Source organism: Rhinolophus sinicus, linkage group LG10 (genome assembly GCF_036562045.2).
Source record: "Rhinolophus sinicus isolate RSC01 linkage group LG10, ASM3656204v1, whole genome shotgun sequence".
NCBI lineage: Eukaryota > Metazoa > Chordata > Mammalia > Chiroptera > Rhinolophidae > Rhinolophus > Rhinolophus sinicus.
Window position 1 is genome coordinate 51,858,255 of NC_133759.1, and position 26,631 is coordinate 51,884,885.

Here is a 26,631-nt window from a genome sequence, read left to right on the forward strand (position 1 = left end):
TCAGAGGTTTTAGTCTCCAGTCGAGGGCCTTAAACAGATTTTAAATATATCAAAGTGAACATGGGTCCTTTAAGTGGTGTTTGTGTGAAGAGGCAATAGGCAAGGTGGACTGCATATCATAAAGTAAACATATAACTCAAAAGCAAAATAAATAATCTGTGTAAGATAACAGAGAAAAACCCCACACAGCTTGTGTAGTCTTAATTCTGATTTTCAACAATCTCATCACTATAGCAGGTAATTGCAGATTTTTCTTCCACAGATACCGTGTTGCCCTGATTCAGACATACCTGTTTTTCATGTTTTAACAGTTCGGAAATTTGCATGTAGCCTATGTTTTACAATCAATTTGTCTTTGAATCTTAGAAATGCAGTAATAATGTTTCTGGGTAAATTTTGAGAGCATTTTTCAAAGAATCTTCTTCATAATACTATATATACCATATACATATATATAATACCATAATTACATAGTTCCCATTTAAGTGTTAACTAAAAAGGGGTCAGGGATGCTCAGTGATCAAATAAGTTTGAAAAATGCATCATGATAGACAGAAAGTCCATTAAGCTCAGAGAAAATCTTTGGATTAAGAAATTTAAAACTCTTCCAACCTCTTTTTTTTAAATATCTTTTGTTTTTTTGCTTTTTTCCCCTTTCAAACTCTTTTAACCAAGTATTTTCTAAACTCATCTGATCCCCAAATTCTTTTTTGTTAACACCTGCTAGGAATCCATTTTGGGAAGTGCTGCTATATAGAATTGATTCATACAAGTTTTAAAACAAAATGTTTTCATCATGGTTGCTTTAAATACTTGCCTGTTGCGCATTAAAGAGTTAACTGACATTTCTGTGCATCTAGTTGTCCCAAGACCCTTTCGAAGGCAGGGTTGGTTAGCCTAGACCGTCAGTGTAGTCAGTTAGACGTGGTCTTTAACTGCCTTCAGTAACATAGGAACCCTGCATTGCCCAGTCACTATTAGTCCTGGGTGCATCTCACAGGCTGCACGTGAGTCCCGTTGCTGGGCTTCTGGATGATACATATATCTGAGCAACAGAAATGCCGATGTAACATCACAGGTTGTCAGCTTGGCACTGTAAGTCGCTATACCCATTTCTTTAAAAAACAACTTTATTATCAATTTAAATATATTGGTAAAGTGTCAATATTGCTGGATCTTCTTGCATTATGCTCCTGTATTTATTGTAGCCTGTTTATAGTAAATCTCTGGGGAACTGTAAAGGGGGGAGTTAGGTGGTTCTTGTAAGTGGAGATGAACCCCATCATTCTCAAAGTAAGAGACATCTTCACCCCTGAGTAATGGAAGCTATAAAATATTTGTCAGAGAGGTTCTTTGACATAGTCGATAAACATTTTTAAAAGCCTGCTTTGTACCAGAAACAACCAATCCTTGCTGCCCTCAAAGACTTGAATCTAATTGGTGAGACAATGGTTGTATAAATGATAAATATTCAAAACACAGTGTGCTTAGTGTTATAATAAGTAGACATGGGAAGCTCTGTGGACACCTACCTCAGATACTGAGCTTTGGTGAAAGAAGCGGGAAGTCTGAGCCTGGAGGATAAGGTCATGCAGGCCAGGGGATAACGGACATCACTGATGGAGAGGACAGCTTGTAGAAAAGGCGTGGGGTTGTGAAAAGTAAGATACTTGGCGATGCAGGTAGCTTTGGTTTTGTAAGGGTATTTGTGGTAGCAGGATGGAGGATGAGGCCTGAAAGGAAGGAAGGAACCCAGTGGTTCATGGCCATAATTGTTGTGTTAGGGAGAGAGTTTAGAAGACTGTCCCATGGATGGTTCTTGATCTGTGTTAGCACTTTTCATGTACTAAATTAGTTAATGAAAATTAATATTGAGTAAACTGTGCTAAATCACTTAAATTTCATGTGCATTTCCAGAAGACAGAGTAATGATATTACTTCATATTTATAATACCATCTGATTCATGGTCCTGAGTACTTAGTAAGTTACCCTCCTATTAGTGCATTAGCTCTATTCTTTAAAATCAGTTTTTTTGAGATATAATTTACATACAACTTTACATGTATAATTCAGTGAGTTTTGACAAATATAGAGTCACATAACCACCACTCTGTTAATCATGATATAGTTTACTTTTATCGCCCTGCACTAACTTTTAATTAGAGTTTGGTAACCTAAATAAATTAACTCTTTGAACCCTGGCAGATGTAATATCTGAAGAGTAGAGAAATAAAAAACTGTCAACCTTTAAACCAGCCCCCCGGCCAATTTATTTTTCTGTGAAACCCACACACAAAGAGAAGCTCTCTGTACAGGTGCTCCTTTTGGGGGGTTTTGTCCGTTGATATCTTCAGAAGTTCAAGGAGGAAGTAAGAAGCAACAACAGTAAGACGTTGTCTACATAGCGACTGGTGTAATTTTACATCAAGATGTTTCGTGTTGGAAGAAGAAACAACCACCAAGAAAACAAAACCAAGATTTTAAAATGGAAACCTCAGACTTGAATTCTAGCAAACAGCTCTGATACTTAACAGCAGAGAGTTGTGGAAGCAATTTCACTTGTCAGAAGTCTCATTTTCTCACTCCGGGAATTGAATGGCATAGTCCATGCTGTATTATGCAGAACTTCAGAGTTTTGAGAGGTGTGGGTAGGAGTTACAGGTTGGGAATTTTAGGTATAAGGGCTAATTGTTAAACTGGGAAATAGCTGGGCTTAAGTTTGATACAGGCAGATAGGGGAGAAAGTGCTTTTTCTCCCCTCAGTTGTATTTCCATATATTCAGTTGACCTTTTTTTATTGTTATATAGCATTGGAGGTTAGGACACTTTGAAACAATTCTGTCTGTAATTTGACCTTGTAATTGTGATTCATTATGGATAAGGATGAGTTTCTCCAGGGGAATGAATATTGTCATTAAACCACCAGATTTATTTTCTTTCCCAGAAGTCATTACATATAAGAATAAAATACATGTTTAGATGTGAGAGGTATGAAAATATATATTTTTAAACAATTATTTTATCCATCTTATTTGTTTGTTTTAACCAGTTACCCATGGGTGTATTGTTTCCACAATAAAACTTTTTCTACCAGATGGTATGGAAGCCCGACTCCGCTCAGAGTGAGTATAATGTAGTGCTGTGAAGTTTTTGTATTACCTTGGTTAATAATATTCTAGATGATGGTGTACTGTTAATACTTCAGATTATTCTAATAATGTTCGAAAATTCATGTAGTACTTTGGAATATAATACACTTCAGTTTAATTGCTTTTCATATTAGTTATAATTCTAGTAAATAATAATGGAGGCACAGGTTATTTTGTTTCCAAATTTAACTTTACAGTTTATATTTTGATGGGTAATTGTTTTCCAAACTATTTGGGGTATATAAGTTATCAGTGAGTGATAACTATTCATTTTTATCTGCATTTAATGTAGGACTTCTTAGACTATGATCGCCTCTGAGGTTCATGCTAGTGTCACTGTCTTACGGGACCTTGAGGATGTTGATGTAATTGGTAGCATATTTTGGTGGGAGTTTCTGAAGGGATTTTTCCAACGCTGTAAATTTTTTTATGAAGCAGTAGAAAGACCACTTTGGGAAGGCAAACTCGAAAGGGAAAGATTAGTCAAAATGTAAATGTTAAAATGTCAACATAAGTACATTTTCATTTGTGCTTTTCACAGATTATTATTATGAAGTGTTGAAGGGAGCTAAACAGTCTTTAAACTTCAGTATTTTTTTTTTATTTTGAGGGAAACCTTGATTATGCAAGAAGCTTGTTTCTGTACCAAGCATAATATTTTCTATTTTTCAAAAGCAGAGAAAAAAGTCTGAGAGTGGTTGGTTGAGAGAAGCAATAAGTTGAAGGCAAATAGAGTAGTGAGTAGGAAAGAGAGAAGAAAAAAAAGCAAAGGGAGGCCCTCCAATTACTATGATTATGCTTTCAATGGAATTATTATATATTATGCTTCAGTTAGAAGCTACCATTTTTTTTTCAGCTTCAAGGATAGCTGCAGCGAAGTAGACATTTTAAAACATTCTAAATTTGAAACATTAATGTTTCCTATTCTAAATTATTGTTTAGTTATTAAAAATAAAATTAATTTTGGGAACTTTAATGTGTTTCAGCTTTGATGAGTCAAGAGTTAAGATTTAAAAAGTAAGAGTAACTATCAATCAACTAATGAAGTATGGCTTCTTAAAGACCTTGGTGTTTGCATTTGATAATGAAATTTTTCTTTCATGGAGTCAAAAGCTTTGAGCAGTTACATAAAGGGTCATCTGTGTTCTCAGGTTTCACCGAGGAGGGCATGTGAATTTTTTCTAAGTCTTGTATCAGTGAATTGTGTCTCTATCCCTCTTGTTTCCCTAATGCTTTTCATCTTTGCCCCTGTTTCCTTCTCATTGTTTGGTTTTCCTTATGTGTTTAAATATTAGTTGGCATTATTTAGAATTTACTTTGCCAGTTTCTTTGTATATAATCTGGCTGACTTTCTGGATAAAATGAATTTTGAACAGGCAAGTCTCTAGAGCTGGAGGAAGATCAAAATGGTTTTAGAGGTGGATAGTCCAGTTCAAAGCCTGACTCCACCTGTTTCGTGACTTGATCAGACCTCCCTTTTCTCAGTTGAAAATGAAGATAGTAATAGTACCTGTTGTACAGGAATTTTATGAGGCGGATTAAGTAAGATTGTGCACTAAAAGAGCTTGGTGTAATACCTGGCATATAATAAGCACATGATGTTTCTGTATTATAATCTAATATTTTTTAGCAATCAAGATGCATTTAGGTATGCCAGAATGCTTAAAATTTAAGGTACATTATATACATAGCATTTAATATGTTTAAGATATTCAGTAATTAATTCTCAAAAAGTTGACTTTTTTTCTTTAACTTTTATTATATTGTACAAATCATTCTAAAATGATAAGAAACAAACCCCACCACCGTAATACTAAATAACAATTTTCCTTTTCTATGTTCCTTGTTACATATGACCTTTTTCCATAATTAAAACAAAATATACCCAAGACAGTTTTTGTAAAATACAAATATACATCACTTATGGAATGTTTTGCTGGATTTTTATAGCCTTTTGTTTGTTAACCAAATTTTCCTAAGAACAGAAAATTTTGTACTTGGGTCAGTGAGAAAACTGGATTTTAAAAAAAAAACTTCATTAATACCATTTGATTCTATTTAGACTTTAAGTTCATTTCCCTATATGTGCATATCTGCAGATAAAAGCATATGTAAGCAAAATGGTTTTCTCTGGGTACTGGCATTGGCTAATTTTTATTTATTTCCCCATGCTTTACTTCACACATTTTCCATAATAAATATGTATTAACTTGTATAGTCAAGAAAAAGAAACTTGTGTTTAAAATGCCTGTTCCATTTCTATGGGGTAGACAAGAAAAACTGAAGTTGTACATAATTTTGTAAACCTTCATTTAGGCAAACACCAGCTGTGTTAGGGCCTTGTGATAGGTTCTGGGGATGCAGAGGTGAATTGGTCTGTGCTGGGGAACACAGGCATGAAATCAAAGAAGTAAAGGGTTATATGGTCTCAGTGGAAGTCTCTACAGGATATCAGGGGTGCTCAGAAGGGCGGTAGGTGCTGCTACTTAATATTCTGTTTTACTCAGCATTCTGGTGTATTTGTGATTAATTGAATTGGAACAGGTCTTAGTATGTTTGCAGTTACTACAGTGAGATCAGAACTGTCATTCTAAATATTAAGTCCTGCAAGATGAGTTTCTTAGCAGCTTATGCATGCTTAACCAGTTGAATCTGGGAACTATACCCAGTCAACCTTCAAGCTGACCATCGCCAGAGTGACCTTTAGGATATGGTGTGATTAGCAACTGGTAGGGGACATAGGTGACATCTTTGATTTTCACTCCCTCTATTCATCCCCAACCCACATGCAGTATCTTACAGGGAATTGTAAGGTAGGAACCCTAGCTTTCTTAGCTGCTGTGTTCTCATGGGAGTGGTAGTAGCGATCAGGTGCTACTATGGCCTAGGTACTGTTTTAAACTATTTATATTAACACATTTAATACTCACGATAACCCTAGGGGATTGGTTTTATGATTATTCCCATTTTGTGGATGAGGAAGCTGAGACCTATGATTAGGTAACTTGCCCAAAATTACACAACTGGTAAGTAGAACCAGAATTTAGACCCAGTCAGTATAGCTTCTGAGCCTGCATGCTTAGCTGTTGTACTACCCTGCCTCTCTGGCAGTAGTGCTTCAAAAGGCCAAAAGACAGTTAGTACAAATTAGTACTATCTGTTTACTGTTTGGTTTTAAAGTGATACACTGAGTTTAGTTTCATACCTACATCTAAGCTTTCAGTTGTTAGTTGTGAAGTGGCTGGGGGGAGAAGAGTCGTACTACTGTTTTGATCAGCTAAAGTTCTCCACAAGAACAAGTTTCCAAATCATACATTCTTTCCAGTAGAACTTTGCTTTTTAAGACTTTCTGTATAGGAATATTTAATTTTAAAAGATCTTAATTAACATATTCTGAAATTGAAAATGGATAATTTAAGGAGTGCTTCTTTTCCGTGTAGAAGTTCTTACAACTAAGTAATTCACTATAGCCCATACTAAGTAATGGATCCTTAAAAGGGCATTTAATACATTTTGGATTTTGAATTTGTTTTTAGAAATATGTGTAAAAGGTAGATTTATATGTTTATTACCTTGTTTTCTAAGAATTCTATACACTTATGAAGGATTGGAAAGTAATTCACATTGTTTGAATTATGTGAAGGCAATTATATATCAACTTTGGGGTTTAAGCTATTCTGGTACCGTCATACCATTTCCTCTATTGTCAGGAAATTAGATAAAAATTCTAAATTTTATTTTTCAGTGTCATCCATGCTCCATTACCAAGTCCTGTTGACAAAGTAAGTTGTTAATGATTATTTTTTTCAAACTAACTGAGCTATGTGGCTTTGGAAAATGTTTGTTTATTTTTAATATGCTTTATCTTGAAAATTATTTCTCTTTTGTAACAAAATCTGTGGAGTTCATATAGCTATATAGTTACTGTGGTCCTCTGATCTTCAGTATCTGGAGAATTTAAGATGAATGTTTCTTAGGAAAAAGCCTTTGTTACCACAAGTAAATGGCTGACTGTGTAGACTAGGAGAACTTGTTTTGTGCCCAACCAGAGGTAAGAAGTCTTTAGTTACTACTGTTTATTCTGGATTACAGTTCTGTCTAGAAATGTTTATTAAAGCTTTCTGCCCAGATAGTTCATTCAACATATACTGACACATGGAAATATCCCAGAAGTATGGGCTTATACAAATTGCTCTTTTATTGTCCTTGCAGATCAGTTTTAGCCAGATTTCGTCAGAAACTTTGCAATAATTACTTGTTAGAAAATATTTTTCTTTTGTTCAAAAATAATGGTGTATTAAACCATAGATATCATTGCTAAATAGCAAACAAGCAAACAAACAAAAACCAAACAACTTTTGTATCTTTTGACATTAATGTGGATGTTGAGTTTTCTTAGCACAGTAACTGAAGTATTGGGGAAAATATTTTACCTTTTTTCCTTCCATTTGCAAAAAGAATGAAAGCCTGCTTAAAACTGAAGTTCTCTGTTTTTAGAAGTAAAAATGGTTAATCATCAACTTCAGCAATACCAAGAATTATTTCAGAAGTGAATGATGGCCTTGCTGATTGAGGACTAACTAAAAAATAATGCCACCTCTCTGTCTTCTAGTTAGCATATTAATAAAGATATGCTTTCTGAGCTTGATCAAGAATGATGCTATTAATGATCATTAGTAACTAACAGTAATGATGTGATCATGAATACGTTACGTTACAAGGCTTGATAGTGTTGAGGATGTGGGTAAATGTACAGCACCCTATTAGTGCCCTTCTTTTCGTTGTTGTTGGTTTTTGTTTGTTTTTGTTTTTTTCTTTTTTCTTTTTTAATACCATGGTTTTATATTCCACCCCTTATAAAAGGTACTTGTTCTGTACTCTTGAGGTCTAAGCATTTGACTATGATTTGTAATGTTTAAACACCATTATTTCCTATCTTTTTCTTCTTAAAACCTACCTATAGTTGAAAGGGGGGAAAAAAGGACAAAACTATTTTCATTGCCCCTGGCCGTTGGACACAGTGTTATATTTCATGTCCTGCCTCTCCCCACTGCCCCACATACAAATACCATTTGAAGATGGCTACTTCTAAGTGAATTGTGACTTGTTGACATATTGAAGAACTATTTAAATATAAATTTGAAAGGGAGACAATGTAGATCTGTTGATTTAGGAGGTATTATTTCTGGATTAAGGAAAGACTGTATAGCCTTTGTGCTATCAATTTGTGTTTTGGTTTATTAAGGAATGTTTTCATGAGTAGCACTTGTTGCATCACTCTGCTTATAAATCTCAAACTGGTCACATAATATACCATTTACAAATTCTAGACATGGGACAGAAATATTTTTAAAACTGAAGGGATTGGTTAATTTGAGAACTAATTTTTTATTTTGCGTATTTCAGTAAATAGGCATTTCAAGGACTTGGTTTGGCTTTAATGTTTTCTATAAATATTTTGGGTGACTATTGACATGTCATTTTGTTTCTAGGTTGCTGCTAACACTCCAAGTATGTACTCTCAGGAATTATTCCAGCTTTCTCAATATCTACAGGTAAAAGTAGATCTTAAAAATTCTTAGTCTTTAAAAGCAAAATTAAACAACTTAGATTTTTGGTTTTGCTAGTTCACAGATACAGGCTATTACTAACAATTGTCACCCCAATAAACTTTAATTTAAAGAAAAAAATATATATCATAGGGAAGTAATCACACACACACACACACACACACACACACACACTGTTTATTGTAGCACTGTTTATAATAGTATATAAAGTGAAATGACTTAGTATCTATCCATTGGGATGAGTTACATAAATTATGACACATCCCTGCAATGTGATACTATGTAGCTATTAAAAAGAATTTATTCATTCAATTATCCATTCATCAAATATTTATTGAACGGCAGGCATATTACTAGTTACTGGGGTTAGATTAGTGTACAAGACTGACTATAGATTTAGTCTCATGCAGCTACTATCTATATAGAAAGTAAATTAAATAGAAAACAGACCAATAAAATAACTGTAATGTGTAATAAGAACTTGGTGAAATAAACAAGAAGTTGAGGGTTAATAGAAGGACCTAGATCCATACTAATTTATATAATTTGTATGCAGGCCTTAACTCGCCCCCCCACCCCCATCCCCAAGTAGACACGAATCAAGGATTCAACTACATGGAATATTCAGATTTGTTTCAAGCCATGTTTAATGTGTGCTAAAATCAATCGAACTTTTTATGACCTTTCTTAGAGTCTAGAGAGCAAAGCATACATACCAGTCAAAAGGTGTCTTTCCAAAAGGGTAGAGAATTCAGACTTCATCCTGTAATCAATAGAGGTATCACCACCACTCTGTTGAATATTCGGACCATGTGAGGTCTGCTCTAGTACAGCTCTCTCTGGATTATGACATGGACCACCCGCTCAGGCTCTTCACCTTGTCTCTCCCTCTATATTGATCTCTGATTACTTGCAGGGAATCCCCTTGTAGTATATTGAAACGTGAAATTGCTGATACCGAAATATTTTTGATTGACTAAAATGACAATTTCACATGTTCAACTTACTATAAAAGAAATTCTTCCATATCTATATCATGAACTACTTTTTTAAATTTAAAAATTTTTATTTTTTAATAATTACAGTTGACATAAAATGTTTTATTACTCTCAGGTGTTCAACATAATGATTAGACATTTGTATAATTTATGAAGTGATCACCCTGATGAATCTAGTACCCATCTGACACCATACATAGTTATTACAATATATTGATTGTATTCCTAATGCTATACTTTACATCCCCATCACTCTTTTGTAACTACCAATTTGTACTTCTTAATCCCTTCTCCTTTTTCACCCACCCCAAAACCCCTCCCAGCTGGCTACCATCAAAATGTTTTCTGTATCTATGAGTTTGTTTCTGTTTTGTTTGTTTATTTATTTTGTTCTTTAGATTCTACATATAAGTGAAATCATAAAAAAAAAAGAAAACAAATACAAGCTAAAGAAATATTGGTTGGATACAAGTACAAAATATCTTTTCAAAATAATAAAAGGATTAAAAATAGGTCTTATGAAGAAAGGATAAAAAAAATCAGGATTGTTAAGGCTAGAGAAAACAAGATTCTGTACAAGAAAAGTTTTTTTCCTTCATATATGAGGAAGTTCAAAAATACTTGTTTATCTGTAGATGACTTTTAAATAAAATTAAACCTGGAGAGATTTTGGTTGCTTACTATGATAGGATTAGCAAATAATTAAATAGCACTTGTTATATGCCCAGTTTCTAGCCTAGCACTTTACCTATATTAATTCATTTAATCCTCACAACAATTCTATAAGGTATGTATTTTATTCTCATTTTTACAGATGGAATAACTGAGGGACAGGAAGGTTAAATGATTTATACACTATCACACGTAGTATGTGGTACAGCTGGAATCTGAACCCAGTTAGACTGCAGAGTCTCTGACTGACTATGCTGTGCTGTTGGATCTATGAAAAGATTTCTTGATAGGATGGATCCTTGGACTGGAAATTAATACCATGCTTAAAGGGCCGTACAGATCTCGAATACGGAAACAAATGTTTTTGTTTTTGTTTTTCTGGTTTTGATAGATTTGGGTTGGATTATGATTATTATTCTGGTGAGGGAGCATGGTTAAGGAAACCCTGAATCAGAAATTTAGAAGTTGAGGTTTTTATCTTCGCTCTGCTGCTCAAATGAGTTTTGTGACCTTGGGTGAGTCATTTTATACGTGTAGGTCTTCAGTTGCCTTTTATTTAAAACTATAGGGCCAAACCAGTGATCCTGGGTCCCTACATTCTTTCATAGTAATCGTTCAGTAAAAGCAGTTCTACCTCAGTTAAGAATGTACACATCTGTGAAAATAAACAAAAAATGATCCGTGCATTAATCAGATCTTAATCTTCCACGGGGCATAATGTAATGGTGCATAGTAAAGCAGCTTTATATACTTGCAGTTTAGTAGAATGTTTAAAAGCAAAGACTCGAGCCATAATTCTCTAGACTTGATCTGTGGCTTTAACTTCTGACCCTTTTGTGCCTCATTTTCCTCATCTGTAATATGGATATAGTCATAATACTTACCTCACAGAGCTGTGAAGAATAAATGAATTAATATGTGTCAAACACAACAGTGCTTTGTCCATGGAATGTATGCCGTAAATGTTAGTAGTTGTTTACCATTCACTAGGAAAGCACATTAATTGACCTAGATCTCTTATATTTAGAGGTGGAGATAAACTTTGAGATTAATTTAGTCTAACCTTCATTTTTCATAAGAGAATATGGGGCTCATTTCCCAAGGCTATATACTGTAGTTACTAGTGTGTATGGACTATGAATCTATCACCCATCTGACTTACTCCAGTGCGCTTTCTGACTTTCTTGTCAATTCTTTGAATATTCATAGTAGGCATAATCTTTCATTGTTCTTTTTCATTCTTTGAGAGAAAATTATACTGCATTGTCTTCTCTGTATACATCTTTTTGAATGGATAAAGTTCTAATGTAAATTGTAAATCTTCTGAATAAAAACTGTGATAGATGCATTTCATGCCTTAGAACTAAAAACCCATTCCTGGAAGTATTAGATTTCTGTTAAGATGTGGTTCATGGAGTTATGAAACCCTAAGTGGAATTGAGTAAAAAAAAGTGAAATTACACCATCTAGTGGAAGTAATGGTTATTGCATGGTTTGTTTTTAAATAAAACTTTTTGCAGCATGAGTGTAATTTTCTAAATATTAGGAATATTCTAGAAGTTTAAAATAAACTTGACAACTAGTCTCTTGTAAGTATAAGCTGTATTTTAATGTGGGTTCTGAGGCAGTATGGCTTTTATTAGATTCCTAATCTATACTTTTAGAGTTATATTAAAAAACAGTACCTCCAACTCTAATTAGAACAGATTTTCCCTAATCATTATTTATCAAGGATGTGGAGAGCAGTAAGTGCATGCTTTAAATCTCAAGTACTGTGTTTGAGGCATATACTTCTTTGTTGAAGTGGCTCATAGGTATTAGTGTAGTAAGTGTTCTTCTTTAGATAATGACAGAAGTAGAAGAAAGAAATGTAAAGATGTGCCAAAACCACAACTGAAGGCCGTGTGAGCATTTTCACCTTGACTTCCAGTGAAGGAGAGCCTCTTGACAGCTATCAAATATTAATAAGTGACCTAGAGAGATAAGGCTTTACTTGCCAAAGTTTTTCTCTATAAAAATATTCCTTGGCAGCTGCCAAGTAGTTACATAACTCTGACCCCTTAATTACCCTGAACCAGCAGTTGGTGAACTCTTATTTACTTTTGGCATATTCAATTCCTGCTAAGTAGTATACACTCCCAGAGCGAATCAGAACACTTGAAAGGCTTTGTGAATGAAGCAGTCTCTCTTTTTAAAAAAAATGTATATACGTTTATATATATAATATTTTAAAAAGGAAAAATTAAGTGATGTTTTTATTTTAGCTTTCATACCCATGCAGCTAAGCCATCAAGATGTATTTGCTACTGACCAGATTGTTTGGGCTCAATTTGGAATGAGTTTGTTCTGAGATTGATTGATTTCTATAAAATGCAGGGTTAAAAAACATTTGTTGGATTCTTCTACTGTAGGCTTTGTTGTTTTTTTTAACTCTTGTGAATTATGCGTAAAAAGGAAACAAGGTGACATGTTTTCTGTTATAGGGGACGTTGCAGCTAGAACACCCCTAACAGAAGTACTTACAGCCCAAGAAATGAGGTTGAAATGATGTGGCCTATATATATTTTTACAAACTAGATTTATCAAGTTTGAAAGTAAGATACAAAGTGGGATGTAATATGAGAATATTTTCAGAATGTGCTAAAAATTGATTACTCTTCAAAGGAATCATGCTGAATTCATTAGAATCTCTTCTGTGATTTGTAATATTAGGAGGCCTTACATCGGGAACAGATGTTGGAACAGAAGTTAGCCACGCTTCAGCGGCTACTAGCCATCACCCAAGAGGCTTCCGATACCAGTTGGCAGGTATTCCAGTTGCCTTTATATTTAAGAAGCATTTAAGCATAGTTTGATATCCTTTACATGTTGATTCAACTAAAACTAAAATTTTGTAGCAAACGAAGGCAAAGTTATTTCCTAATGAACAAATATTGAAAATTTAGCATTTTATACTGGATGTTAGTCAGTTTTATGATTTTCTATCTTTTTTTTAGCCGTAGCAACCTTTTTGATATATGTTATTTACTCTAAGATTTTTATTTATGTTTAATTTTTCTTCAACAGGCTTTAATAGATGAAGATAGACTCTTATCACGGTTAGAAGTTATGGGAAACCAATTACAAGCATGCTCCAAAGTAGGTATTAATCTCAAGTACATGAAGAAAAATGCAGTTTTTTTATGTAGCTTCATTTCTTTGACTGTCATTTTGAGTACATGCAAAAACATTTATACATTTTTACCATTCTTTTGAATTTTTGTCATAATGGGAGATTTCAATCATTAGTAGAAAGAATTGTATTGTGAATACCCGTGTGCAACTCTTTGTCTCTCAAATCTGGATTGTTATTTATAAACATTCTTCTAGTTCTCCATCCCACACCATAAATTGGTAGTTTGATCTAGAGATTTGATCTGATTTAGGTTCAATTTTTTTTTATAACACACTTCATGGGTGGTATTGTGTACTTTCACCAGGAGGCACCATGATGTCTAGTTTTCTTTCTTTTGAGATATTAGTAATTGTTGATGATTTTTGCCTAGATCCATTACTTTATTAAGGGTTGCAAAAATGGTGATGTTGTAATTCTATCATTCCTTAATTTATTAGCTGGATTACTTCTATAAAGAGAAACTTCTCATAAACTATTTGGTTACCTTGAGGTACATTTTCTTTAGGAAAATTAGGATTAGTGATTTTCTCCCTTTATTCACTAAATTTCAAAATATTGAATTGGTTCTTTCTCATCCACCAAAGAACAACCGTAGACTGTTTTTTCCCCAACTTACAATTAAATATTTTTGATGTGTTTTGACCTATTACATTTGTTTTTCTTATTGATACTTAGATTACCCCATCTTTGATCCATGGGAACTTCTTCCTGTTGGCACCTGACCCCTTTTAATAGAACCCTAGCTGACTTTGATAGCTTCCTGCTGTCTTATCAGGCAAGATGTTCCAGGCTTGTCTTGTACATTTCCTGCCTCAGACTTGGAATCAATTTTTTCCCCATGGTGTTCTTACGCCTTTTGGTTTAACCATTGTTTTAAAATGCTTGGGCCCTTTGAAAGTAATAGATTATTTTTGCCCACAAATGTTAAGTATTGTGGCTTACAGAGCATATGAAAAATAGAAGAGTTTTTAATTAATTTTGTATATTTGGGAGAAATTCTCAATTTCCTTTGATTTTTTTTTTTCTTTCTATTGGAAGTGTGAATTATTTGTGAAGGCATAATTTACTAATGCACCTTTTAAATACAGCTTCAATTAATACAGGGCCAACATCATTTGTGTTTGGAGTTATCTTAATATAGAATTCAAAGAGTTCATAATGTGTTATTTTTTTTCAAATGGTAAGTACATTTTAAAAAATAACTTGGCTATAATTATAAATATTTAATCCTAGAATCAAACAGAAGATAGTTTACGGAAGGAGCTCATAGCATTACAGGAAGATAAACACAACTATGAGACGACAGCCAAAGAGTCCCTGAGGCGGGTTCTTCAGGAGAAAATTGAAGTGGTCAGAAAACTTTCAGAAGTTGAGGTATTTCAGTCTAATAAATATTATATATAGTATGATTTTAAAATTTTAGCCTGAAATTGCTAACATTTTAGGACATTTTGAACTTGGATATTATTGTATAGAAAATACAGGAAATACTTCCTGTCTATCAGGTGGGAAGGATCAGTATGCTTTTTCATTGTCAGGAATTCTCAGCATAACCATGTGAGTTCTAGTACTTAGAATCCCTAGTCGGTGATTGAAGAAATAAAAGCCTAATAATCAGAGAATCTTAATATTTGTACTCTGCTTAGGATTCCTCCTCCACAGAGTGGACTGTAATATGCACCAGGGAATTGATCTGTCACCTAATTTTGCTTTTCTTCCAGTTGAGGATAGTTAGTATAAGGCAGAGAATTTACGCCAATTGTTCATACTTTACCCATCCTCCAATGCAAAATTACAGAAGTTATCTGTTCCTAGATTTAATTAAAATCTTCATTGTAAACTAAGTTGTAAACATACCTTAGTATAAGGATAGTTTTTATAATAGCCCCATCCCATAGTGACTGATTCACTGTCATGTCATTAATTTGACATGTAAGGAAAGAAAATTGCTTGCTCATAATTTTCTTATTAAATTGATTGCTGCATATTATTAAACTTACTTTCAAGAATGAACAGGCTTAAAATATTTTCAAGACTAAATGAAAGTCGTACTCAATGGACTTTTAAAAGTGTAATTATATAAAGGAAGCATCCTCTCCGCCGTGTCGCTGTTTTTCTTTGTTTTGTTTTGAATTCTTAGTTGTATTTTCTGTTTTAGCATATACCTGAAGTAAATTGAAATCCTTTTGTTATTTAACTCAGACTTATATGAAGTCCAGGGCAGATGTTGATTTAGAACAGCCCATAGAGTTACACTTTTTATAAATTGAATTTAGAATGTGTATTTATTCTCAATCAATTGTCTGTAAACTTGAATTGCAGCGAAGTCTGAGTAATACAGAAGATGAATGTACCCACCTGAAAGAAATGAATGAACGGACTCAGGAAGAATTAAGAGAATTAGCCAATAAATATAATGGAGCAGTTAATGAGATTAAGGATTTATCTGATAAATTAAAGGTATGTATTTACTCAACCTGAAAGTATATTAAGTTAATTGTCCCTAACATACTGGATAGCTTAAGAGTTTAGGTATTGCCAAATAATTGTTGATGTAAAATTTGGAAATGGTTGAAATTTATAGTAAAAATAAGGTGCTTGTATTCCATTTAGCCCAAACCCCATTGCCATAAATAGTTGAGAGTCTATAAAAGCTGACATATTTCCTCTGGGTGGAAATAGTCAGTACTTGACAATAGGCATCTTTTGATATATAATAGGAAGTAGATGAAAATCAGCAAAACCCAAGATATTCATACTTTTATAAAATGTGAATCTACTTAGCTTTAGGCAGTCCCCAAATCAGGGCCCAGCTATGTTAGTGCGGGAACAAGCCCCAAAGGAAGGAACGTTGAAGTGGTCTGCTGGAGCCCTGGAGCCTCCAGGGATGCTGTTGATTCTGCTTCAGCTGCAGCTCCCTGTAGCTACAGGACGTTTAGGATAAGGACAGACCAGACCATAGGTAATGACAAGTTGGTCCTTTCAAATGTTATAACTGAGTTTGTGAAGACCCATCTTTATATAATTCAAATCATAGATTGAGTAGCTAGAAGATACACATTTGTTAGAAAAGACGAGAGCATTCTTCCCCTCTGTGTGGTTGGTTAACCTATAGTAGTTTTAAAGGTCTTGTTAAAATGAAGTCGTTTTGAAAAGTGCTTATAAACCATCATTCCTTTCGCTAAATGTAATTTTTTTAAAAATTTCAGAATAAGTTACATTTTAAAACTTAAAAAATGAATTGAAACAATAGTAATTTCAGAGGAAAACCTTATTTCCCTTTTTGAAAATGTGGCATCTTTCATTATGACTGCTTTATCTCGGTGTGTATTGAGCCTGCTTGCTTGTTCCAAGTTCTTCTCTCTGAGGTGATATGGAGGCATGACCCAGTGCAGATCACTTTTGACATCATTTTGATATTTACAAATATGTTCTATAATATTACATCTCCCTCTTAGAAGTTTCATGAATAAAAACAGTCCTGCTTTAGGCCTCTTAAAACAAGGTCAGGTTTTATTAAATAACTGAATTGTCTATTTCTTTCTCAACAGGTTGCAGAAGGAAAACAAGAGGAAATCCAACAGAAAGGACAAGCTGAGAAAAAAGAATTACAACATAAAATAGATGAAATGGAAGAAAAAGAACAGGAGCTCCAGGCAAAAATAGAAGCTTTGCAAGCTGATAATGACTTCACCAATGAAAGGCTAACAGCTTTACAAGGTAAGTTAGCTAATCCAGAAATTGATTTGACTTGATTTTTTTTCTTTTTATCTGTGAAATACCTTTTTCTTGGACTTTTATTTACAGTACGGTTAGAACATCTTCAGGAGAAAACTCTTAAAGAATGCAGCAGCTTAGGTAGGTGTCATCAAATTTCTTATTTAAAGCTGAACTTTATCATTAAACTTATGATGTTTACTACCTCATATTGGGTACTTATTTACTTTAAGAGTAATGTTTTACATATTAGGTAGAAAGTATTTACACTTTCAGAAAATTCCCTTTGAAAATATGTTTGATTACCACCAGTGGGCACCATTGTTTAGTCCTTGAGATGAATGAAATTTCTGCATCTGAGACATTCTACAGAGATATTTAAATTAGAAAAATACATGAACAGCAGGATACTTTTTTTTTTTTGAGGTTCATTGGAAGGCTACTGTTGTAGCAGCTGTAGTCTTGTCTCTGAATTGATTGAACGTGACAAGTTGAACCCTTGTAAAAATAAATTTAAAGTGTTGTATACAGTCAATGTTAAGTAGGAGTACAAAATGCCATTGTTACACTTGAGACCAGTTTTAAAGTAATACTTTCTTTGATCAGGCAATGATACACTGTCTTAATCCTAGGAATACAAGTTGATGACTTCTTACCTAAAATAAATGGGAACACAGAAAAAGGTAGCGTAAAAAACTTAAATATTTTTCTTTCATGATATCCTTTTACTATTTAAGCAGAATAGAGAGGTCAGGGTTTTAAGGTTTTAAGTGTTTTGAATGAAAAACATGCTGTTCATAGACCATTGGATCCCTTTGTTTTGTAATTCTCAATGTTATATCTATGGTTAGATATCCTTGGTTAGATGGAAATTCCAATTATTCAAATAATAAGAAAATCATATAGCTTTTCCCCCACTATATTTTTCAAAGAACTATACTATAATTTTCTTCTATCAAGTAATGCTTCCTGGGAATAATTGGCCCCAGTTTTTAATATTTGTTTCCTGCCCATGAGTTTACTTAACAGCCCACTGAGCCCTTGAACTTGTCAGAAACTGCTTTCTTATCCATCTGTTTCATAGATCAGAGAAAACAGGGTCAGTGATTTCTGCCATCTGAAAAATCAATTATTAGTTCTTGGTACTATAACTCTTCCTTCTGGATAGCTGAGGTTATCTCTTGCCAAAAATCTATATATAGCCACTATTGGTTTTCTTACTACTGCATGGGGTACTTTTTACCCAATGGCTTCTAAATGCCTTCAGTCACAAAGATCCCTACACACCCGTCCCCTCCCCATCCATCCAATATTAATTGAGCACTAGCTATGTGCCAGATTCTGCATTAAATGCTTAAAGTACAGAATGAATAAAACTGTTTTCCGTGTTTGCAAATCTGTGTGCCTCTCTTCTCAGTTTTTATACAGAAGTTAGTGGAAGATATCAAGGTCAATACCCAGAACTTCTTATTAAATATTTTTTCCATGTATCACTGGATATCTTTATAGTTCTTGAGCAGCAACCAAACTCTGATACAGTTAGGAGGTACTTTTTTTGTTTTGTTTTTGTTTGGTTGGTTTGTTTTTAATCAAGTACTGGCAAAATAGGCTCAGGTAGTCATACATATATAAGCTGCAAGGTCAAGACCTAATACTGAATGTATAATAAAATTTGAAACTAAATTTTTTAAAAGTTTCATTAACCATTGTTATTTGACTAGTCTATATATGTATAGTAAAATATATTGACATTTTAAATTCCAGTTTGAGTTTCAATTTCAGAATTTTTAAAGGTGTAGTTTATATTCATTGTACCAATATTACTAATTTCTGTTTATTAAATATATGTAGCATACATATATAAAATGTCTTAATCCTTATCTTCTAAAAGCTTGTCATCCTTAAATGAATTTAAGTTTTCTGTTGTTATATTTTGACTTTTTTGTCTTTCTGGCATGTACACTTTTTATTCAAATCTATCACCCTTTTGTTTTGAGCATACATTAATGTTAATGTTAACTCAAGCTGGAAATATGCTATTGCTTCAGTTAAGAGAATCTTTTTCTATATACTGAACCATCTTTATCCTATTTAGAGTTGTCAAATTACTGCTTAAAATATTTTGCCAGTTCTAATAGATATATATGAGAATAGTTGTAGACACTGCTTGATTTAAGACTAAATAAGATATTTTGGGTACTTTAAGGCACTCCTTGCTATAATTATTTTTCCTTTGCTGGTCTGTATTTTTTTAGTGGTGATAAATTGAGTAGTGTGAGAGTGACTAATAGAATATCTTTAAAGAAACTGAGTGGTAAATATCTACATAGGCACAAAAGCTTCTTTATACTAGATTTAGTTACAGAGTGGATTTTGGAATAAGATGGATCTATTCTGAATCATTTGTTATTGTGGCATAATAACAAACCAATTATCAACTGTTCCACTATTACCAAAGTCCATAGCCATAATGGGTTTTCAGATATGATTTTAACTAAAATTATTATTTAATTAGTAGAAAAAGAACCGAGTATAGTTGTAAGAGAATATTTCAAAAATGTCTGGAGATGTTAAGATTAAACTTCTCCAATAAACCCCATTTTTGAAATTATTTAAATCTAACATAACTCCTGTAAGCACAGGTTTGACTGTAATTTTTTTTTGTATCTTATCTAATAAGTGTAATTTGAATATATCTTATAGGATATAGAAAAGTGTCCTCTAATAGAAATAGTATGAGAACAACATATATAATTTTAAATTTTTTGGTCACTACATTAGAAATATAAAAAGAAATAGGTAAAATTTTAATAATTTATTTTAATCATTTAATCCACTATATCCAAAATATTGTTTTAACATGTAGTCAATATTAAATGATTGTAAATGAAGTATTTCACATTCTTTTTTCCTTAGCAAGTCTTTGAAATCCATGTATATTTATTTTACACTTAGCACATCTCACTTTTTAAGAGCTTAGTAGCCATATGTGGTTCATGCTTACTGTATTGGACAACACAGGTATAGAAAATCAAAATTCATAGGAAACTCATATGTATAAATAAAACAAATTTTAATTGTTGTGGCTCTTTGTTATGTTTCTGTATCTTTTTCCTCACATTTCCTACAACCCTATTGAGTATCATAGGCACGCTATTCCCCCACATAAGTATCAGATTCCTTTTGCAGTGACATCTTTTATAGTTTTGGCAAAGTGAGTTCCCAAGGGCCAGAATTCAAGTAATGGAATATTAAAAGTGTCATGATCCAAATTCTTTACATATATTATCTGAAAGACTTTTCTGTCCTGTGTCTTAGATGCCTTTGTGGAAGGCATCTTTTATAGTAATCTTGCATTGTATCTAAAGTAGTATAGTAAATATTTTAATGTAGTGTCCAGATATTAAAATCAGAGTAGATAAAAGGGTGATTTTGGGCTTGTTGAGTGATGTTGGCATGTCCCACATTAATAAATGTCATCTAAAGTCCTGTGATAGCCTGAAATTTGGTTTCAAATAAGTTTTATCAAGTCCTTTAATTAGGTTAAAATTTGGTTTCAAATGAGTTTTCATATTTAACAGTGATGTTTGTATAGTTTGAGTTATGAAAATGTCATAGCTTAAATGGAATTTATGTTAAACAACTTTTTACCTTGGTAATTACCATTTAACTGAGGGCTCCTGTTTTGGGTTTTGGGTTCCAATTGGCAAAAGCTATATATTAAATTTTTTTGTTTAATTTCATATTTTTATTGCAGTTAGCCTTTTTTTCCCCCCTATTTGGGGCTATATTGTATCTATTCTAAGTATGTAATGCATTGGTCTCTAAAACATGAGTTTTTATCCACCTTTTTCCCCATGTTTTTGTCTTTACTGATGGTGACAGTAGACTGCAGGCTCTGTACACATGTAACTAAATAAAGGATAATGACAGATTTGAGTATGAAGGTAAAAAAGGCTGTCAGTAAGGACGCCAAGAGAGGTTGAGGAGCGGTCAGAGTAGATGCCTGCCTTTCAAGCAAAGTTCAGATGAGGAGGGGTGAAGTGGGTTGAAATGGAGAAGAGAAAAAAAGGCTTTTACAGTCAGAGTGGTACTAACTCATTGTCCTCTTTGACAGGTTTAAAATTTGACAGGTTTAAGTGTTTCCAGATAGTCATCATGGAGTATTTTTTTAACACTTGAGATTCCAAAGTCTGTTTCGTGGTTTTGAAAGATACAAATATGTAACTGAAGGATGTTATCCAGAGTTAGAAGTTGACTCTTTGAATCAGAGTAAAGATTATAGTAAGACAAGGGCTGAAACTTTTATTAAACTACTATATTCGATTCTGATTCTCTACACCCATTAAAAAAAACAAAAACAAATTTTGTTTGACCTGAGCAAAACCACTTACCAAACTCTTATTTAAAAATGTGTAGGCGTTGATTTGGGCAGAGATAAACAATATAATGTTTTGATAGTATATGAAGTACAGATTGAGTGACTTAAAGGGGAAGACTTTGTGAAATGAAAGTGTAAAAATTAAAATAATCCATCAGTTTCTTAAAATTTTTAAGGTATTATTTTATGGTACTTTTAAAATACTTTTCCTCTTACCTAAGATGAATAGCTTTGAAGAGGGACTGTTAGAGAACAGTCATTTAAAAATTAATTCAGTAAGAACAAATGTAAAAATTTGATATTATTTAAGGTTATTCATTTGAGAAAGATATTTTAAGTGGGAGAAACTTTTTAAAGCAATATATTTCTATGGTTTTCTTCAGCTCTTTGGATAGAAACTGCACCTTTAAAAGTAACCATTCAGGGTACAAATTAATGATTATATAATTACAATTTTCAGTCATTTACCTTTAACTCCAAAATATGTCTGCTGTTAGTATTAAAATATGTTAAACGTTTATTAATCTTATTTAGAGTTACCCATGTTAAAACATTTCAGTTTTTCTACCTTTGCTGTTGGTTTTCAAACACAGCAATAAGCTATATCCTTAAAGGTGTTTCTTTCTTTATTAGAGCACTTGCTTTCAAAGAGTGGCGGGGACTGCACTGTTATTCATCAATTCATAGAATGCCAGAGTGAGTACAGAGTATTTTTCACATTGATTTTAATGAAGTCAGGGGCTAAAATGGAAAAATGAGAGGAAAAATGAAGATCTCAATGTATTTGTTATTGTAGCAGTACACAAAGGACCATCTTCAGACAGCAGTGAACCTTTTCCTACTGTGGATGTTTCTCTTTGGAGAAAAATGTTTCTGTTGCATTCACCTTCACAGATGAAGATGAACGTTTCATGGCCCACAAAAAGACAGGAAGTTTCAAGATTGTTAATTAAAGATCATTGAGCAGGGAATAAAATAGAATTTCAAGCACCTAAACTTTCTGTGGGGCTACCTAAGAGATAGTAATAACATTAACCATTTTTACTTAAGCTTTAGTTCTGTGAGAGATTTGGATTCGTTTTCTTTAAGGAGGGCGCAACTCATAGTGGCACATGCGGGGATCGAACCAGCAACCTTGGTTAGCACCATGCTTTAACCAACTGAGCTAACTGGGCAACCCCCAGAGATTTGGATTTTGAGGTTCTTAAGTAAATGATTAAATGAAGCCGTAAAACAATAATTTAGTTTGCATACTCAGATATGAAGATGACCCTTAGGGTAGCAGGAGCTTTCTAGGGAAGGAGAAGCAACAGATTTTCCTATAGTAGCAGTCACAAGGTTGAGATAGTCTCTTGATCTTGTTAGTGACAATGAAAGGTCACTATTATAGTAAAGCTCATAGATGGCATCTATGCTTTTTCCTGTCAGACTCTGTCAGGCATTTTTCTCTTCCTGTTTGCTCTCTTTTTTGCAATGAATGGTTTTCCATATTTTTATGCTCATGAATTCAATTGTTGGGTCTGTCCCCTCCAATCTCAGGAGCACTTGGGGGTTGTAAGGGTCATACCTGGTAATTACAGCAGACACAAACTCAGAGGATCAAATATTATACTCCGTAGAGATGCTTTAGGGAATTTCATTTAATAGTTTTAGGAGAGCTTCTGTTTTTGTACATTTTAGAGACTATAATGTTGCATCTAAAGTTTAATATTACTTTGAGGCAAATTATTTAGTAAATGTGATTTATTTCTTTGTCTTTCAAATATTTTTTTTGAGAAATTTTTCATAAAGCAAAAATTAGTGCATCTTTTTGTTGTCTTTTGATTACTAAATCTCACTTTTACAGGAAATTGGCACAGGGATTTGGGGCAAAGTAATTGGTACCCACTGAAACCAACTAAAAGCAGAATATGTAATCTAAAATATAAATCTTTAGAAGGATTTTATACTTAGTTTTATTACATGTGACCATTTTTTAATGGTTATCTTTATTTTGAACTTTTGGGATTTATATTTTGAGCCCAAATAAATAATAGAAAACTATCAAAAGAATGTTTTACTAAGTTACAATTTGTAAAAAGCACTTAAAATATTATAAAATGTGTAAAATATTTAACTGTAGTTGTAACACAGAACATTTGTTTTAAATAAAGAACAAGATACTTGGAGACTTTTATCAGGTCATAGTTAGAGGAGAAAAATGGACCAAATAAACATTCAGAGGTAGAGCAGAAGTTATATAAATTACAGCAATCCCCTCAATGGGGATATTAGCCAATAAAATGTTTAAGAGGACTATGTAATGGTATGAGAAAATGCTAAATGTAGTGCATAGTGGGGGGAAGTGAGAATATAAAATCCTGCTCTTGTGGGCAAAGAATGAACCAAAGAGCATAAAACATACAAATATTTATAGACACCTGAATCCATTTAGTCCCTAAAAGCAAACAGTGAAAGTTGGGGCTGTGAATTCAGGTAGCTAGGGATAGCCCATTATGTGAATCGGGCTCCGGAGTTTCAGTAGCAAGCAGTAAAAGTTTGCTTAATGAGGATACCAGTTTCATCTCAACATTTTCCAGATCTTTATGGCTCCTTAAATTTGGATAGCCAGAGTTGGTATAGGAAGGGTTACTTCTGGTTTGATTTGTTGTCAGGAGGGACATTTTCATTATTTTATGACAAGCTGCCATTATAGAAATTGTTGTGTTTAATAAGAATTATGGCAAGCAAGGCAATTTCAGCAAAAATCTGACTCAAAATGAACTTTGAAACAATTTTGGATTATTTTTTGACAAACACATACAAACTTCTTTGCCATTATTTTCATTCATAGGCATCTTGAAGTGATTTATGATCTTGAACATAAAGTGCATTATTCTATGAGCAGTGACACTTTCTTGTTTCCAGTCTTTTAAAAAGCAAATGTTAAATACCTAGCTTTTATTATTTACTGTGCTCATATAAATGATAAAGTATAAATTCTCTTTGTGTTTTAAAAATTAGAAAGCAAGTAGTTCACTTCCATAAGATTCTGCATGTATTTTTAATTTATTGAGAGACTTTTTTCAGTTCATGTATGTGAATCCCTAAGTGATGATTTGGTTGTTGGTTCTTTCCATTTTAAGGTGATTTTGAGGAAATTAAATGACTTGGAACACATTTCAATTTGTTTTCCTTTTATGGTAAAACACAGTTTCTTTTGATTCTTTTTTAAGAGAAAAGCTTTTAATCCCAAAGAGACTGGAGTTTGAACAGATTTAAATATAACCTTTTGCATAATTCCAGAACTGTGAAGTAAATTTTCTGTATAAAAATACACCATGTAAAATCTAGAATTAACCAATGACTTTAGTAAAACTTGCTAAAAAGCTGTAGCAATATTTCCTTCTTCAGAGTTTCAGGCATGAAGTTTGGTTTAAAGAGAATTCCGTATTCCATGTTCCCTGCAAATTTTAGTTACCAAGGTTTTCCATAAAACGCAATGAGTACACTGAGACTTTTGTGTTCTGCTAAAGCTGGCTTCTCAGTTAAATTGTGCATCTCTAAATCTGTTTCATACATATTTCTTGAACTCTGTCACTTGATTAACTTGTATGCTAAGTGAGAAGATAAAGAGTAAAAGGTAAAGAATCTAAGGGCATGGAGACCTGCCGTCACCTCGTGGGCAGAGTGAAAGACAGCGTTCTCTGGACTCTGCCTGTCCTTTTGATTTCTCTTGCTACTACTGTCTGTCTGGGCAAGGGTCCAGGCATCGTTGGTGGGTGCCAGAGAAACTTTCCTCTGAGGTCTGCTTTGTAGAGATAAACTGTGCCCTCCCGCAAGGGCATCTCTCTTTTGATGAAGGCATTAATAAGTGCCCTGAAATAAACCTCATGTCTTTGTATTCTTAATCCATGCTTACTAGAAGACTTAATGGTTATTATTATTAGGCAGGAATTTAATTCTCTTAATATTTCGTGCCTAATTGTTTTTTACCTGATTTTAAAAAAAATTCCCCCGTCTCCCTCCCCCATTTTGAAATTACAGTCTTTATCTGTGTTTGCTTCTCTGTTCCCACCTCCTTTCTCTTAGGGCTTTGCCCTCACTTAGAAATTGCCTTATTGGGAGTAATGCACTGAATCGGTGTGGCTCTTGTGACTGTTTATTTTTCACTACTCTGTGAGATCAGCCTCTCTGAACAATCTCTGAATTATTCTGATTATATATTCTACTTGAAACAGATTTAAAATTTTTCATTGTTTTAAAACTTTTATTTCTCTAAGCCAATATAGCTTATAATATTTATGACAAAGAATAGAAAACACTTGGTGTGGTTCCCTCCCTGCTCATAGTAGTTTATGTCCTTTCTCTATTATAGGAAAACTCTTGAGTTTAAACTAGATTACTAATTTTCTGTTTCTTTGTTCTGAGAGTAGTTGTCCAGTCTAGGATATGTGTGAGGGTTTTGGTTTGTTGTTTATTTTTACCAGTCATTTCCCCAGTCAGCTAGCTTTCCAACATTCCTACCAGATTTTCTCCCAATATAACTGCACAGGAGATAGTCTTAAAATTCATGCCAACAGTATTTTGGAATATAGAGTGTTCCTTATTTAAAAAAAGATCTGTTTTTATATCCTTGAAATTGGTCCATATCATTTAGTTTTCAGCCTATCCTTGAATTCCAATTTTTTTTCCCTCTCTGTTCTTCCTTATTCTTAGTTTTTAGGACAAACAGCTTCTGGAACTGTTTTTATGAAAATGTAGAGTATCTTCTATAGTGAGAATTGCTTTAACTAATTGTATTTTGTTGCAGAAATGAATAACCGCGTGAAAGTTTGTATTATTAAAATTAGCAACCTCACAGGACCTCCCCTGTGAGGCTCGAAGCTCTATTTCTACTTCATGAAGTACTACTTACCGAAGGGAAATAAATTGTCAGCTTGGTGTTGAATGCTGATTGTTCATGTTTACTTTGATTGTTTATTGATG

At 33.3% G+C, this 26,631-nt stretch overlaps 1 protein-coding gene across 39 annotated transcripts in view; it reads left to right on the forward strand.

Annotated features, from left to right (window-relative positions):
- Nucleotides 1-26,631, forward strand: part of SLMAP (sarcolemma associated protein) — a 118,812-nt gene that overhangs the window by 53,495 nt on the left and 38,686 nt on the right. For 8 of the 39 annotated variants that reach the window (XM_074313170.1, XM_019724167.2, XM_019724164.2 and 5 more), the window contains 11 exons: nt 3,051-3,123; nt 6,896-6,932; nt 8,643-8,705; nt 13,103-13,198; nt 13,457-13,528; nt 14,799-14,939; nt 15,888-16,025; nt 17,117-17,285; nt 17,373-17,423; nt 17,915-17,965; nt 22,297-22,359. In XM_074313170.1, the coding sequence (XP_074169271.1) occupies nt 3,101-3,123; nt 6,896-6,932; nt 8,643-8,705; nt 13,103-13,198; nt 13,457-13,528; nt 14,799-14,939; nt 15,888-16,025; nt 17,117-17,285; nt 17,373-17,423; nt 17,915-17,965; nt 22,297-22,359 (904 nt within the window). In that variant the 5' untranslated portion in view covers nt 3,051-3,100. The remainder of the gene's footprint in view (nt 1-3,050; nt 3,124-6,895; nt 6,933-8,642; nt 8,706-13,102; nt 13,199-13,456; nt 13,529-14,798; nt 14,940-15,887; nt 16,026-17,116; nt 17,286-17,372; nt 17,424-17,914; nt 17,966-22,296; nt 22,360-26,631) is intronic. The other 31 variants (XM_019724180.2, XM_074313167.1, XM_074313160.1 and 28 more) reach the window with 7 other exon arrangements.